This window comes from Calypte anna, chromosome 1 (assembly GCF_003957555.1).
Source record: "Calypte anna isolate BGI_N300 chromosome 1, bCalAnn1_v1.p, whole genome shotgun sequence".
Classification (NCBI taxonomy): Eukaryota; Metazoa; Chordata; class Aves; order Apodiformes; family Trochilidae; genus Calypte; species Calypte anna.
Window position 1 is genome coordinate 107104464 of NC_044244.1, and position 17094 is coordinate 107121557.

At 44.4% G+C, this 17094-nt stretch overlaps 1 protein-coding gene across 1 annotated transcript in view; it reads left to right on the forward strand.

Moving 5' to 3' along the window:
* Positions 1-6303: 6303 nt before the first annotated feature.
* CLIC6 (chloride intracellular channel 6) overlaps positions 6304-17094 on the forward strand; it is a 32229-nt gene continuing 21438 nt past the window's right edge. Inside the window, exon 1 of the mRNA XM_030455499.1 lies at positions 6304-7878. Within this exon, the coding sequence (XP_030311359.1) occupies positions 6304-7878 (1575 nt within the window). The remainder of the gene's footprint in view (positions 7879-17094) is intronic.

A 17094-nucleotide genomic window follows, 5' to 3' on the forward strand; every position in this document is an offset into this window, starting at 1 on the left:
GGCACTGTAAAACAGGAAACAAAATAAATGACAGTTCAATGTAATAGGGATTAAAATGACAGAGGACTTTATATTACAATAATAGAGGAGTTCCAGAAAATGTAGACACTATTAAAAGTGAAGAAAAACTCTTGGACCTTACAAAAGGAAAAATCCATTTAGTATGGAGTATAAATATGTCCTGGGCACTTTGCAAAAGAAGTAAGGGCAGGTTTTCCTTTCCAAAGAGCTAATATTTTAAGAAGTAGTTTTCAGATGCCTTGAGCAGATGAAAATCATCTGATGTTGGAGTAGTTCATCACTTTTGAAAACTCAGATCCCAATTCAGTGCCCCCATATGTGTCAGAAAATAGAGGGAGGAATGATGAGGATGACAATAATGAAATCACAGTTACTTAATAAGACCCAGATCCTTGCAAAGACTCTTAGCTTTAAACATATCAGTAATCCTATTGAATCATGTGCAAATCAAGATGGTCCTTTAAATAGTGTTGTGTCCATGCCCACCCCTAAGCAATAGTGCACGAGGTAGGGGACGGGAATGTTTGAAAGTGATGGGGAGGAGGGAGTTCAGTGAAGTAAAGATGTACTGGGGTTTCTCAAGCAGAATCAAAAGCCTGGGCAGAGCCCTTGAGTTGTCCAAAATCAGAGAAGGTCCAGAGTTCAAGCCAGGCATACTGTTAACAGCAAAGTGAGTGCTGAGGTGGCCTTACTTAGCTATCAAACAAGATGACTGGAGTCTCCAGGACAGTCATCAGACTTTTTAGGACCGTGATGCTTCTGAGGCATTTTCAAAGTTCATTCCAAATCTATATTTTTTAAATTAGATATGATATTTGAAAATAAAAGCCTACATACAGGGTCTGTTTGTTAACTTGTCTGCAGCACATGGAGGATGTTACTGCTTCACTAAAATAGTACCGCTTAAAGAAAAATTAAAGATAAAAACAGAAAAGTCAAAGACTTTTTGAGAATCAACAGACTTTAGGTACTTTAAAAATAGTAAGCAGCACAGAGTTTATTCTTTTTAAAGGTTTGGTATTGATACTCTTATTTTTTTTAACACACTGCAGAATAACTAATTCAGAATTTAAGTGGATGCTGCTTTGTTTGGTTTCTGCAGCTTTGTGAGGTGTCAGTGATACCAGAAACTGGGTAACACACAGAAGGAAGATAGGGACTGGTAGCATTTGACAGAAAGTGCAGCTCCTCTTCCTCTCTGCTTTTTCAGCCTTGGTTAGAATTAGCTTGGCTTTCTGTGCTTCCTAGCCCAGCAACCAGGCTTTTCCCCCCTTACATTTCAACATCCTCACCTTCTTCCCAAGCAGACTCTAAGCAGCTGGGAAGGCTGCTCCTAATCAGCTTAGGGTTGTGAAGCTCAGAACTATAAATACAGATTAGCATTACTCCTCACCTCCCCAGGGTGCAGCATGCTGCTGTGATTTTCAGTGAGGCATCTCTCCTTCATAATTTTGTTTGGGTGGAACGAACATCCTCTCAACCATAAAGCAGCAGAATGCCACATCAACCTCTTGGCAGAAGTTTAAGAAGCCAGGGAAAAACATAGCAAGCATACATGGGTTTGGAAAGCAGTGAAAATTGTTGTCTTCCAATAACAGTTTCTCTGTTGCCACTTTGTCTTTTCCATAGTTGAAATTTTAAACATTTTAAATTCGAGAATATATAACTGGCTTATATAAAATATTAATACATTTTTAATTAATTTTTTCCCACAAAAAGCAAGGCAGTCATGTGCTTTTATGAGATAATATTTTATATCACAAGGAATTTGTGGAAATCACAGTTAAACCACCAGCTGCAATTGATCAGACTTTGGCCCATATTTTGCTGACTGTCCATTCTCATATTTCAGTCTGTAAGGGAACCACCTTGGACCAGATTCATCTTAGATGAGTTTAGATGTGTCCAGCACAGACATCCTCTCCCTGAGCCAGTCACCCTCAGGTCCTGGCACAGTCAGTGTAGAGAAATAGGCTGTTTTCTGGCAAGGACTGCCTGGATGGCTTTAGATATCTACCTTGGGATGAGAAGAATTATTACACTGGCTCTAGTCACTAGTTTTCTGTTGGCTCTAGGGTCTGCAGACATTCAGTTTGTACCTGTCTCTGTTTACTCTGATAAATTCCTTCCTTCATCCCATGATGGTGAGCCCAATTAAATGCCATCCAATTTCAGGAGGCTCTGCTCACCCCTATTTCCCACTGAGTTCAGTGCAAAAGAGCAGTAACTCAGCAAATGGCAGAAACAAGTAGAACTGAAATAATGTGCAGGCAGCTTTTGGCCTGGAGGTACATGGTGTCTGAAATACAGCACACCCTGGGAAGAGCAGCTGCACACACACTTGCTGAGAAAATGCAACTTCAGCCAGAGCAGACACCAAGGAACAGGCAGAGCAGCCTTCTGCAGGAGGCAGCAGCCTGCACAGGGAGGCAAAACAAGCCTTGCTGACTACATTACTGCAGTTCACGTAGGGCAAACCATTAAATAGTTGGCATTTGTGCATTTGGACCTGCACAGGACTGTGAAATGGGGTTACAGAAGCACAAACAAATACCCTACTCTGCTCCCCTTGCCACGGGGCTGACCTGTACCAGGAGTTAGGCCAGTGGGGAGGGCTCTCCCTGAGACCCATGTAAGGTCAGTAAGGAAAAAAACAAGGCATTTTTTCCTTACCTTGGGCTGCAAAAACTACAACCTTGATCAGTCAGGGACAGAAAAGAAGTTACAATAATCCAAATAAGTACAGCCTAATTGATAAACCCCTGGGATATAACTTGTTCTTTAACAGACTATAAAGGGATCTTCATTTTGTCCACTAATGTCTAACACCTGTGATGTTTAATTACCTGCACTCATCTTTTAAATGAAGAAGGTGTGCAGTAATCCTTCTGGAAGCCAAACTGAGAAAATAATATTTACTAGCTGAGGGCCTACTTGAGAAACAGATGGGTTGTAAAAAGCTTGAAGGTAGTGTACAGGAGGAGTGTGAAGCGGGAGAGATTAATTGCTAAGTAATTGAGAGGAGAAGAGTGCTGAATGCAGAGAGTACAGAACAGCAGATATCCAAAGCTCTGGGATCTCCATGGAACAGATCTAATTTAATGGTATATTTCCAAAACTGCCTTTCTGAAATCATGATGCTGAAGAGTGACAAGGAGCAGTGTCAGGCTGACAGGCCAGCCCTCCTCTGAACTGTGTCCACCCCATCCCTCTTCACCCATTTCCTTGGCTCTTTGATTCTTACTTTCTCTCTCTCTCTCTTTCTTGATTACAGACCTCATGGCAAGGTGAGCAGCCAGAGCAGACACGTGAGCACAGTACCAGCATATGTCATTACTAGATCTCATCTCCAGCAGAATTAGGAAATGTCTGTTCCTATACTTGAGGAAAAACTCAGCAAGATCTGTGGCAAAATATTCTATCATTAATACATAAAAATGGTAACTATATCAAACACTAAACCTTAAGCTATTCTCTATCCTATACAAAGGTAGTTAACAGCTTGGCTATGTCAGCTATTAGTCTTTTTCTGCTTTGCCTTTGTCAGACTTTCATGAGTATTTAAAGAGCTAATCTTTTGTTACAGTCAAACATTGCCCACTGTTAATAATCAGGCAGTATTTATCACGGCCTTGAAATCCTCACCTTGTTTTGTACTAAGAGCTACAAAGCAGGAAATAGGCAAATAAAGAAAACCAGGATACTGGTGTTAATGAATAAGCTCTGCAATAAATAAGTTAAGTATAGGTGAGAGACAATCATCTCTCCTGTGGCTCCATCAGATCAGCAGGATGCAAGTCCATGTCAAACTCACAACCTGACCAAAAACAAACTGATGCCCGAGGGTGGTATTTAGAGAAGGGGTGCAAAGCCAAGGGACAGCTGAAAAGAAGCAGCACTTAACAACAGGCAGCTGTAGTGAGCCACGGGAGGCTGTGTCACTCAGGACTCCAGGGGGAACCCATCTGTGAGGGCCCATCAGCCACCAAAGCTGAGCAAAGCTGATATGGTGGGGACTGGGAGAAGTAGAGGGTTTCTCAAGGAGCACAGCCAAACACAGTATAAACATAGCCAGCTGACTTCAGTGGTTATGTCTATAACCTGCAACCATTTCTCCTGCAAAATTGCCACCACTTTTATGCCATGGATATTGTTTCACTGCTCATTCCTACAGTGAAAACCTGAGGTAAGCCTTCTTCAGGACACAACATGGCAGTGCTTGTGGATGGTCTGCACAGTTAAAGACAGCTCTGTCTCATACATGGCAGCTTTGTAAGATGGGACTTGTGTTGCACTTGGGAGATGTGGCCATCCTTCAGCCCAAGAGTTCAGAACCCTTCATCAGGTGTTAAGACGAGGAAACTATAATCTGTGTAGAAAGAGAGATGTGTCTTTCCACTGATATCAGAACCTGTAAAAGATAAGGGAAACAATTGCCTTACAATGGGCACAGCTGCAACACCTCCATTGCCAGATGCTGTGCCTCCATTCCTAAATCTTCTGGAATCACCCCTTTTGACCAGGACTGTCTCTGTTCTTTTTTCTCACTGGCAATGTAACTCTGGGCAAGCATGTCCTCTATGAAAAACAGCTGCAGGATTGCTTATTTATTTGTCTGTTTATTTTTGTCAGAGCAGGTATTTGACCTTATGGAATTCTGCAGTATTTCCCATCTCCTGTTGGCTGTACCTTTTTCCTTCCCACCCATTTGAAAACCCTGTGCTCAGTGTCCCCCCACTCTTGCCTCTCTCAAATGTATAGAAAAATGTTTTTTGTACACATAAACCTGTTTAGCTGCATGTGTTATAAATATGACACCTCATTCCTGTCAGCTAACTTTTCCACCCACTGTTGTCTCTGCATCTAGAAAACTGGGACTGTTTTCTATTCAAACAGCATAGGTAATGCCATCACATAAATCAGTTCTGAAAAGTGTGGGACTACAGCAGGCTGCATCTCCTAGAAAATTATTTCTTGCCTACAAGCAAAACTGCTAAAGCTAATCCTCACACTAGCACCTGCTGATTTGGGTTTTGTTTTGTTTTGTTTTTTTGTAAAGTGCCTCCATAAGTCAGAGAAATTACAGAAAGTGAAAAGATGTCTCTTATCTGGAACAGAAGCTCTTCAGGATGAATCTGCAGCTGCCTTACAAAAACTAAAAGTTACCTCTTCTTTCATACCAGCTGTCTGCTCTGTGCAGAGCATGGGGTTTCTCATCATATTTAAATGTTAAACTCTTGTGAAGGTGCATAGTGGTTACTTATAAGGGAACACTACTTAGAAGGATGCAAATCTAAGTGTTTTAACACTGTTTCGATGTTCCCTCTTACAATGTTCAGAAGTTGGTAAGATGTTTTCCTTCTTAACAACCTTTGATGCAGCCCAAAAAGGACTTGTGAACATATTTCATATGCTATGTAACTGCTGAGATGAGGCATTGGTTCATTTATATGTTTTAAGAAACCCTGGAAATCTGTCTGGGCTCTACGAGTCTCAGTGCGTTACCAGCGCTGAGGGTATTAGGGGCTTCATAAACCTGGATTTGGAAAATGGTGTCGTGCTCCTTGTTCTGGCACCCAGCAAAGCCTCAGCCTCTAGGTGCTGTCAGCCTCACATGCCAGCGGGTGCAATGGGTGCCATCCGGGTCGCTGGGTACAGCGGCAGAACGTCTGGACGGGCCTGCAAGGGACACTGCGTTTGAGGGACACTGCATTTGAGACCCTGAGAAGCGAGGGTGGGAAAGCAAGAGCAGAAGTGGACTTTGGTGTGGGAGGTGAAGCCCGATCTGGGCTGGGATGCTGGACAGGGATGTCCAGCCAGCCCGGAGGAGCCACAGGAGGTGAGGACAAGTTTTTTGCCCACCCTTTGCAAAAGCCCCAGTCCCACCCAGCACCGGCAAGCAGCCCCCGGTCTAAGAAGAGATGGCCGAGTTGGAGGGGCTGGCAGCGCTTCCTGCCACCACGGTAATTCTCTGGCCACCTCCTCCCGTGCCAGCTGTAGTCAAAATCAGTGGAAGAAAGACGAGGGACCTGCTGGAGGAGGAGCGCTGCCCCTTGCAGCTGCCGCCCCCCCCCCCACCGTTCCCCTCGCATACACGGGCACACACCTACAGGCGCGGCCCGGGGGCGGCCGTGCGCAGGCGCCCGCGTCCCCCCCGTCGGTGCCCGGCGCTGATCCTCTGCGGCGCCCGCTCCTCTCGTCGCCGCAGGTCCCCGCTGGTCCCAGCGGCTGGTTGCGCTCGCCGCGCTGCGCTCTTGGGTAGCGGCCCTGGGGGAGGACGGTATGTCGGAGAGCCCGGGGCAGCCCGGCGCCCCGCCGTCGGAGGGGAGCGACCTCCCGCGGGAAGGAGGCGATGAGAAAGCGGCGGCGGCGGGAGAGCCGCAGCCCGGGATGTCCCCCGAGGCGGCGGCGGAGCCCCCAGACGGGCCATCCCCCGACGAGGCGCCGCAGCTGAGCGGGAAGGCGGCGGCTGGGCAGGAGTCGGCCGCCACGGTGGCCGTGCCCCCCGGGGGAAGCGGCGGGACGGGGAGCGGCTCCTCCGAGGAGACGGCGGAGACCCCGGGAGGGAAGGGCACGGGACAGCAGGCTCCGGCGGGGGCTGAGCAGCGAGACGCCGACGGGGACGGCCCCGCGGGCGAGGGTCTGTCGGGAGGGCAGCCGGAGGCGGCCGCGGAGGTGGACGCGCCTCAGGGTTCCGCGCCGGTGAGGGCAGACCCGGAGGACGCGACCGTGGCCCCAGCGGGGTCAGGGTCTGAAGAGGCAGCCCCGTCAGGGACAAAGCCTGAGGACGCGGCCATGTCCCCGACGAGGACAGAGCCTGAAGAGGTAGAGACGGCCCCGGCGGGGACAGACCCTAAGGAGACGGTGAGGGAGGGAGTCTCAGAGGGGACAGATCCCGAAGAGGCGGCGGAGACGTCCCCATCAGGGACAGAACCCGAGGAGGCGACTGCGACAGTCCCGAACGAGAGAGAACCCGAGGAGAGGAAGGCGACAGTCCCGGAGGAGAGAGACCCCGAGGAGACGAAGGAGACAGTCGCGGAGGAGAGAGACCCCGAGGAGACGACAGCTAATGTCCCGGAGGAGAGAAACCCCGATGAAGCTTTAAGAGAGGAAGCCCCATCGGGGCCAGACCTTGAAGAGGCAGAGCCGACAGACCCGGAGGAGAGAGCCCCCGAAGAGGAGGTGAGGGAGCCAGAACCGGAGGGGACAGAGCTCAAAGAAGCTGCGGTGACAGCCCCGGAAGAAAAAGCCCCCGAAGAGGCGGTGAGGGAGCCAGAACCGGAGGGGACAGAGCCCAAGGAATCTGCGGTGACAGCCCCGGAGGAAAAAGCCCCCGAAGAGGCCGTGAGGGAGCCAGCTCCAGCGGGGACAGAGCCCAAGGAAGCTGCGGTGGCAGCCCCAGTGGGGAGAGACCCCGAGGATGCGGTAAGGGAGGCAGCTCCAGAAGGGAACGTCTCAGAGGAGGCGGCGGCCCTTGTGGGGAGCGAAGTGGCTCCCGAGAGCCGCGGGGAAGCTGAGGCGGCGGTGCCGGCCGGAGGGGAAGCAGACGACGGACGCCGGTCGCCGGTCGGTTCCGACGGTGAGGACGGAGCGGAGACACCGGGGGCTGAGCGGGGAGACCGTGCCTCGGCGGTGGCAGAAGTGGGGAGCGCGGCCCCGGGGGTAGGGGAAGGAGGAGCGGAGGGGCAGCGCAGCCCGTCCCCGGTCCCCGAGGGCAGCGAGTGGGATGAGGCGGGTCGGAGCTTGAACGGCGTGCAGCTGCGAGCAGAGGACGAGGAGGATGAGACAGTCTCGCCGGCCGCCCTGGAGGTGGAAGACGAAGAGAAGCAGGAACATGACATCTCCCTTTTCGTCAAGGTAGAGTATGTGGGTGTTGTTGGGGAAACCTGGCTTCATGACTCTCCCATCCTCCAGGAGCCCCAGGGAGCTCCTGTTAAATGGCATCTTAACACTGGTGGACAAAAGTCCAGCCTGACTAAGGTGATTCGATTATTAACACCCCAAACAAACTTGCCCTTGGTTCATCATTCCTTCTGTGGGCAGCAGATGGGACAGGACAGGGCTTCCCCTGCGGTGGCTGGACACCCATGGGATGGAGATGGGAGCTGGTGGCACCACCCAAGCCAGAGAAGCACAGATCCCACCTGCAAGGTGGTCTCCTCCACAGTTTCCCCTGATGGGCCCAATGCTGGGTTACTTGAGGTTTCTCTGGGATTAAATGGAAAAGATGCAGGGATCTTGGGTTCCATGGTCTCAGGGGCTCTGTTTGTGCCCTGCTCACAGTAAGGCTAGGACTCAGGGCAGGGGGAGGAACGTACTCAGCAGTGTCTGTTTGAAATCACTAGCTGCAACTTGTGACATAAGGAGTTTTCAAGGGATTTTAAGATCTTCAGAATGCAGTAGGAACATGAGATCGGGGGCTGATGTGGATGAAACTTGAAAATAAGATTTAAAATATGATGCTGGGATTTTCCAATGTGAACTACAGTCGACATTTAGGTAATGGCCCCAAGGTTTGGCAAGGCTAGTTTCAGAGAGTCAGTTAACAGGCCAGGAGTGTAGCATCCTTTATAATTGTCCAGTTTGTGTATGTTTGGGAACGGAAAGTTTAGGTTAGAGGGAAATGTACAAAAAAGAGGACCATTTTAATGATCATAAAACTGTTTTCTAGTATTTTATAGCATATTGCTTTAAAGCTTCTTTCTACCTTGGGCCTGGAATTCCACCAAAATCAGTGGGACATGAAGCATAATCTGTCCAAAGAAACCAAATAGCAGGTGTAAACTTTCTGTGTGTAAAAACAATCCTAGGGTGTTTGTCTTCCCACTTCCCTACTCTCCATACTGGAAAGATGAATGATGGTACTGACTGATGTTCATGAATGTGCCTTGTCCTCCCTGCCTGAGTCTTAGCACACAGGCTGGGATAGATTCTGTGATCTAAAGCACCTCTGTACATTAGGGTTGTGTGTATGGTGGTGAGATTGTAACACTGGAGTCCTAATCTGATTTTGTGTCAAACTGCAGGTTCTATTAGTTCAGCCTGGCAGAGGTGATTTATGGACTTTCTGGCTCACAGGTCAACAGCCTCCTTTGTAGGGATGCTTTTGCAACTTTTAAAATTCTTATTTTATGCTGTTAGATCCATCAGGGAATACAGAAGAGTGACAGAGACTGATCCTTAGGATCCCTTCCAACCTAACATCCTATGATTTTAAGAATGTAGAAAATACTACAGCTGCTTTTCTGATTATTTCAATGGAGAAATATTACAAAGCTCGAATATTTTAGCTCACCTAGAACTAGACTTATTAGTTGAGGTTGGTTTAGTTGAGATTGGATTAGTTTTTTCGTTAGAGATTGGCAAAAGTTTTTCCAGTTTAATGGAAAGGAAAAAAAGCCTACTGGAGAGCTCACTGTCTCCCCAGCCACCAGTATGTGCCAGGGCTGCCACACTGGAAAATGAGGAGCACTGTGTCTTTCCTGCTGTCAGGAGATTTCATGTTCAGACTCCTTTTGCTGTCACCCAGAGACATGCTCACTATCTTTCGACCCATTTCTTGGAAGCAGGAAAAGGGATATAAAAAGACAGAAACTGGAAGTTTTCCCAGGTGGCCTAATGTAGGTTTTAAGAGCATATACATAATTCTGTGCTTAAGTAGCTGCTTTTATATTTTCATGGGAAAAAGGAAGAGAGTGGATTCCTAAATGGGACAGTGTGAACTCTGGTGTTTGGAGATTGTTGTATGTTTATGTCTGACCACAGCATGTGGTCCTCTGTTGTGGTGCTCCTTTCTGAGCAATTGCTAGAACTTAGGGGTTAAGGAAATGGCAAGATGATGCAAACTGAAAATCTCTGTTTCAGTCTGGAACCCTTCCCTTCACATGCGCATTTCTGATGCACGCAATTCAACCCCTCTTATGCTCTATTAAATCATTATTTTATGCCTGCCTATTAGCTTTAATGTGCTTTCGAGATGTTGACACCCGCCTTTGCTTTGCAAGGGCTCACTGACCTCTTTCCCCCTTGTACTGCCTTTCTCAGCAAACACCTTGTGTGCTGTCTCCCATGCAGCTGGGAGACATTTATATATATAATTATATATATAAATATATATAATGATATATATAATTTAAATATATCATTTAAATATATCATTTCCCTGACCTTCTTTCAAACCTCTGCTTAAAACTCTACTTTTCTATAATGCCATTAGAATATGGGGAGTTTTTAGGCTATTTAAAATAACTGAGGTTATTGTCTGTTCTGTTGTTAGTTTCTTTGTCACAGATCTTTATGTTCATTTCATCTGCCTGTTGATTTTTGGCTTATTTGTAAATGGTAAAGGTGGGGATTGTCTGCCTGTTGTCTGTGCTTGCATGCACAGTGCTAGGGATAGGAGATCCATGCCATGATTTGATAGCACAATGCAAATACAGAGAAACATTACAAGTAAGTCCAATAATAGGAGAAAACTTGCAAGAAAATAATATAGTGGTAGTGACTGAATGATCCTCACAGTTTCTTTGCTAGGAATCCTTACACTAGACTTTGCTAACATGAAAGTACTTGATAGTCTTTCAGTAAAAAATGTTTTTGAGAATAACAAGTTATCACCATCAGAAATAAACTTTTCAGATATAAGCATATGAGGATTAGCGTTTCTTATTTTTACTGCTGTTGATCAAGCTTGTTCCTTTTAGAGGATTTGTGGTTTCCTTCTTTTCTGCTTCTTCCTGCTTTGCATTGGTTCATTTAATTTTGCATATATGTATTTGAGTACGGTGACTCTTGTATTTCCAAGTGTATCCCAAGGTGACGTGGGTGGCAAAGCTCCTGCTAGCTCCATAAGCATGAGTATCAGCAATTTTGCTCTTAGCTTGATGTGGGTTGCTATGCAGTGCTATTTAATCTGAACTCAGACACCCAATGTCAAGACTTCATTCTGTCTGAGATACTTCGGCATTTAATAGGTTAACAGCATCTATGGAAGATAATGACCTCCAGGATGCGCAGGTTGATGCTACATGATGACTTCTCCAGGCTACATGATGACTTCTCCAAAGACAACAGATACCTATCTGACTTTAGACAGCTGAACTCTTCCCTTAATGAAGCTGGAATATGTAAGACTCCTTGGCTATAAGCCCAGAACCATATCAACATTGCTTTGAGGGTTTCAATAAGTGCTTACTGAATTTCAGTTTTCCCATGCAACAACAGGTACAGTGTATTTCCTTTAGATAGTAATATTTTATGTTCCTGGTATTTCAAAGTGTTTGCAAAGGGCATCCAGATACACTTTCTGATCAGTGTGTGGTAATTTAGCTAAGTGTATCTGGCACCTTGGGTAGGACACCTTGGGCATGTTGAAGCTTGGTAGCTGATCTTCTAAGGTCAATGGTATATGTGTGCTTTTTGCTGTGGCAAAAGTCCTTTTTGGTTAGAAGACATCTGTAAATGTCATAAATATATCTTATCATTTGAATATAGTAGCAGAGTTCGCACCAAGATTATACAGCCAATTTTAATCAATTTAAATTTTTGTGTAAGACTTTAAAGTTTATTTCTAAATTAAAGTAAAACACCTTCAAGGTTAACTACCAACCAGTTTTAAATTTTCTTACAGATAAAAAACTTAAACAGCAGAATCACAACTGCTGATTTCATCATTCCAAAGATTTCTATGGATAGTTATTTACCTGTAAGTGCAGAACACAAACAGTTGGCCATACAACCCAGCACAAGCACAATGCCTTCTCTAAGACTGCTCATCTTCCAAAACAGTTCTTGTTTAGTTTCTGGGTTAAATGGTATATAATAAAAGCTGACCACGAGTCTAATGTAATGAATTTTATCCAATGAAAAGCAATAGGCTTTAATTTGGTTTTGCAACATTCTTTGTCTCTAAATCAAAATAATCTCTTTTCATTCAGAGAGTTATTTCATTCCTACCAGAGACCGAGGTTACATTACTGGTACCGAAGTTCTTTGCACCATTCCTGAGAAGTGCTTGACAGACTTGATATACTTGGAGCTGTGCTGAATTATCGAAAGTGCTGATAAACAAGAAAGTTTTGAGTGGAGAAAAAGGAATAGTAAGTGCTTGCATCTGTGTCTCCAAGCACCACAGTAAGCGTATCCAACTGCAGTGATAGCAGGTGTTTCGTATTAGTGCAGAAAAAAGAATCTCCTTTTTTGTAATGTGATGGATCTGTGGTTTATATATAATTTCCATTTAAAGGATAACTGACTGTTCTAAAGCTGAAGTTCTGGGCTTTGAGTGCTGTAGGTAAGGAGTCCATGGATGACAGGAACTCAGATCCCTGCAGAAACCTCCTAGCCTGTATGTCCCTTCAGTGGACACTGTGGTCTGCCTTATGCTTGGTGTAACTAAGCGTTTACAGTATAATCTCTGAGTAGGTATTTGTGCTTACGATCTTGATTTTTGCACCTTGGTCTGTAAATCAGTTGAGTGGGTATCATCTGTAAGAATAGCTGACATCTTGTATAAGAATGAAAGTAGACAGGTGTGTACTGTCCTTTTTTAGTGCAGATTCACTGTGGGAACCCAGGATTTAAATGACTTTGGGAGGATGAAACTAAAGACTGCTATGTGTGGAGTAACCCTAGCTTCGAATTTTTGGTTTAAAAGAGGAAGTTTAGTTACTGGATATTTATCCAAGTGAATGAAACCACACAAAGTTTGCAAAAGGTGAGCACACTGAATATGTGTGATGCTACAGAAGGAATGCCATGGAATGAGCTGGGAGGCATTTGGTATGGTTTGGGCAATGGTAGGAAACAGATGGCTTCTCTTGGTCCTCTTTTCCTCCATTCCTACCAGTACCTCTGCATTTCACTATCTGTCAAAACCATATCATCTTTACCCTGAGGAACACATCTGCTCCTTTCTCCTCCCTCTGTTTTTCTTCTTCAGCAACATTTTGTGTACCTTCTTCGAAAGTAGGAGCTTTTCTCAGGTGCTACATCATTGCCTCTTTAAACCTGTAATTTTTTATATGTCATTTCTCTTCATCCTTCTTTCTGATACTCTGGTTTAAAGTTGTCTGTGAGGCCTGATTGCTCTCTGAGTAGTTAAGAAAATCATTCAGGAGAAAGCCCCTCCCCTGGCACTGTTTAGGCCTGATCTGCTAAAACCAGAATCAAAGTGAAGCTGGTAAGGACTAAGCCTTGTGGGGCTGCCCAGTAAATCCAGTGTAGTCCTGCTTTCCTGCCTGCTGCTTAATTGACTGTTTGTATGGTGACTTTCATGCTTTGACTACATACAGCTGTACAAAAAGTACCGAATCAGTAGAGCTGTGTTTGTGCAGACATCTTGCTGTTCTGTTCCCAAGACTGCTGTTGGGACCAAGCAGGAAGCTGGCTCTCTTCCCATGGGTATTTATTCTATTTTAGCTACTTTTTTCTTTCTTTTTTCTTTCTTCTTTTCTCCTTTTTCTTTTTTCTTTTTCTTTCATCTGGAATATGGCAATTTTCGGTTCCCTAATGCATCCCAAGAGGAACTGGCATTACGAATTCCTTTCATAACTCTTCAGGTTATTGTGCATGTCAGGTGCACCTGCAGCATTTTTTCTGGTAGCTGAGTGTGCTTCCAGCAGACTTCAATAAAACTATCCTTGAGAGACTTTGATGTAAAAAAACCAACGATAACAATATTTTTTCTGAAAAAGCTATGCAAAATTTTTGAATGTGTCATCTTCTTAATTTTTACTTCTTGTGCATTCCTTTACTGCCATATTGTTTATCACCTTTTTAGAGCCTAGACTGCTAGAAAAAACCAAAGTTCACTGGAGCTGCTGACTAATAGCTTTGAAAGCTACACCAGAATTGGTTTTGCTGCCTTGCACTTGGAGGGGTGCTTAATGGAGCAGAAATGTACTGTTTATGCCAGTGTCAGTTCTGGCAACCTAGAGGCCAAGTCCTCATTCTGAAAGACATAAGTCAACAGGTAGACATAAGAGATCAGAAATATGAAGCTTTATCTAATTTTTTTTTTTAATATGATCTAATTGTACTTCTTAGAGCAATCTCTTTGTCCATGCTTTGAAAGTGCTGCATGTATACATAATATCATACAAGCTGTAAACACTTATTTATTCTCAGTGTGACTGCAAATTTCTGGTGTTTCTGGGCATGTTTCAGGCAAAAACAGTTCCAGAATAAAGTAAGCACCTCCAAAGCTACCTTCCTAGGCCTTTTTATTTACTCTCAGCACACTGCTTCAGTAAAGCACCTCACCATGTGTTGTACTTTAAGCATAAGATTAAAGTCACGTGCTATTTAAGCCCTTTGCTAAACAGGGGACACTTTCCTGATTCAGTACTAGGGCATGTCCTGTAGTTCTTGCTGGCTGAAATCAGAAGAAACTTCTTAAGAGATTTTGGGCCTGCTGCCCAAAATTCAACCATTCTGCCTCTGCTCCTTGAGTTTAATCTTCTTTAAAAGGATGATCTTACCTGTCATTGTCACAGGTACCAGGGACAAGGATGGAAGTTTTCCTTGCCTGCTCTCTGCCTTCAGTCCCTGGTTGTCTAAAGTGAATCTTTGTTTCATACATCCTCTTGGAGAGCTGCAGCTTCCTTCAGAGACATTGAAGATTGGTGCACGGGGTGATTGCCATGCAGCTGTGCCTGGGAGTTTTCATGCTGTCTGTCTGTTTAGTTTGAGGCTTAATTCATATTTGCATATAGAAGATCAACAAACCAGTCTACAGGACTCCTAGCATTCACAAATAATGGTGGCTAATGATTTTCTGGGCCAAGGGAGGAATGGGATTTGGTCACTTAGTTGAAAAACATAACTATACACATATTAGTAATAAATGTAGGTGAAATATTGGAAACAGTCTTTATTAGCTAAAAATTAAGAGGGTTTTTTTACTGGTTGGTTGGGTTTTTTGTTTGTTTTAGGTTGGGATTTTTTTTAAGGAAATATTACCTGTCAGTCTTAGGTCTAGAGTCATTCACAAGGGATTTAGGCACAGTTGTCCTGTACTTAGGCAGTGATGTGGGATGCAAGGCTTTCCCCAGCAGCAGGTCCTGCTGTTACCTGGAGCATAAGTGGAAGATTATTATGCATCCCACTCCCAAGCCAGTGCCATAGACACAGTCACAGAATTATTCCTGCTCTCTCTTTGATAACATCAATATGTAATAATTACCTGCAATGTGAGACAAAGGTGAAATGCAACCTTACTGTTAGGCAATGTATGTTTTATTTGCTGTTATTACCTATCATAGTAGTATCTGGACTTTAAATGGTATTCAGTAACCTCTGATTCCCATGGATTTGGGGACCGCTTTTTGAATAAGCGATGTGTTATCCAGATGTTTTGAGAAACCAGAACATGGTAGACATTAAAAAGATGAACTGGTGATGTGTCCCCTTCCCAGCATGAGTAAAACAAATCATTCTGAGTCCACTTGAGCCCATCCAGATTTTGGTTTTATTAGAGTAAAAATAAACCAAATTTTTGTTGGTGATTAAAAAAAGCCTAATTTTATTTATTAGATATCTTTAATACTAACCCAACTTTTTCTTTCATTTGAAATCAGTTCTCTCCAGCACTTTGCTGCCCTGGTTGCAGGAAAGGGATTAGGCAACCTTGTGATTACTCTGCTTCCACAAACAATTCTGCATGGTTTTGGCTCTTTACCTTGACGGGTACCAGCCAGGGTTAGCCATCACAGGCACTCTGTGTTTCAGACTTTCTTACAGTCCTATATGTATCTATGCAAAGTCATGTTCATGGCTCTTTTTTAGCAGTTAGTTTAAATATTGTGAAGCAGAAGCGATAATGGAAATCATTAATATGACAGCACTTTTTTAGGATGCTTGTCTCTGGTGAAATTGCTTTGAATTGGCAGCTGTATGCTTTCTAGCAAGAGACGGGCTCTTCAGAGACAGTAAAAAGAGTTGTGAAAGGAAACATTATACATATTTTATGGAAGGGAAAGTAAAGCATGGCACTCCTGTGCCATTGTTCTTTATTCTCTATATCTCCATTTTTTAGTGAAAGCTAACTCTGCCCTAGAAAAGGTCCTACTGCTTATTTTAGAAAGTAAGAAATAGCGCATTCCTCAGACCTTGACTAAGGAGCATAAGTAAATGCCACGTGAAGGTTACATGATTCCTTTTTTCCCCTCAGATAATAAAATTCCACACTGTGATAAGGACTTGTGTGCATTTCCATTTGCAGTGTCCGATTATCCACTGATAAATGGCCTGAAACGCGTCGAGTGACTCCTTCCCAGTTGCTTTCAGTAACACCCGCCTTGTCAGCAGGAAAGTGTTTTAATTCCTTCAGAAAAATATTTAGCTTCTCAAAGCAAACAGTGGCAGCTTGTGCTGCCTGCCACCGACGGAGCTGTCTGCCGGAGGCTTTCCCCGGCAGCGGGAAGCCCGACTCAGCCTCCTCCCTGTGAGCAGCCTGTGCCTGGCTCACTGGCCAGGGACATGGTTATTGTAAAGCCTTTTCTTCTTCTTTTTTTTTTTTTTTTTTTTTTTTCCTTTCTATTTATTAATTTTTTTTTTTAAATTCCCTATGCTGAATTTTCAGCATATATTCGAGTGTCCACAATTGACTGGAAACGCAACTCTTACAAAGTAAATGACAGCAGGACTGGAGTCACAAACGCTTGCTTGCCCTTTCCAAAGTTACTCAAGTTGGGTAGTTACAAAGAAGTTAAACATTTACTCAGATTTCACAAGAATTCTCATTTATGTCTTGGGGAATCGCTGCTTCTTGGCTGGCAGTAACTTTTGAAATTATTTTTAAACGCTATTACAGAACCTGAGCGTTTTGTAAAAAAAAAACAAGGTTTCATGATGGTGGCAAATGAATCTCAGATCAGGATCCAAATGTATTCTAAAGACTTAAAAATTTTGGGACATATGTTGCTTAGAGAAGCAAACATGCTACCAACCCCCCTAGCAAAACCAATATCCTTATTTTTGTCAGCAGCACCTCGGGGACTGGAAGCTCCCTGGGGTCCGGGACTTCAAGGGCTCCTTGTTTTCAGGAGGATCAGTGTTACAGCTGTGGATACT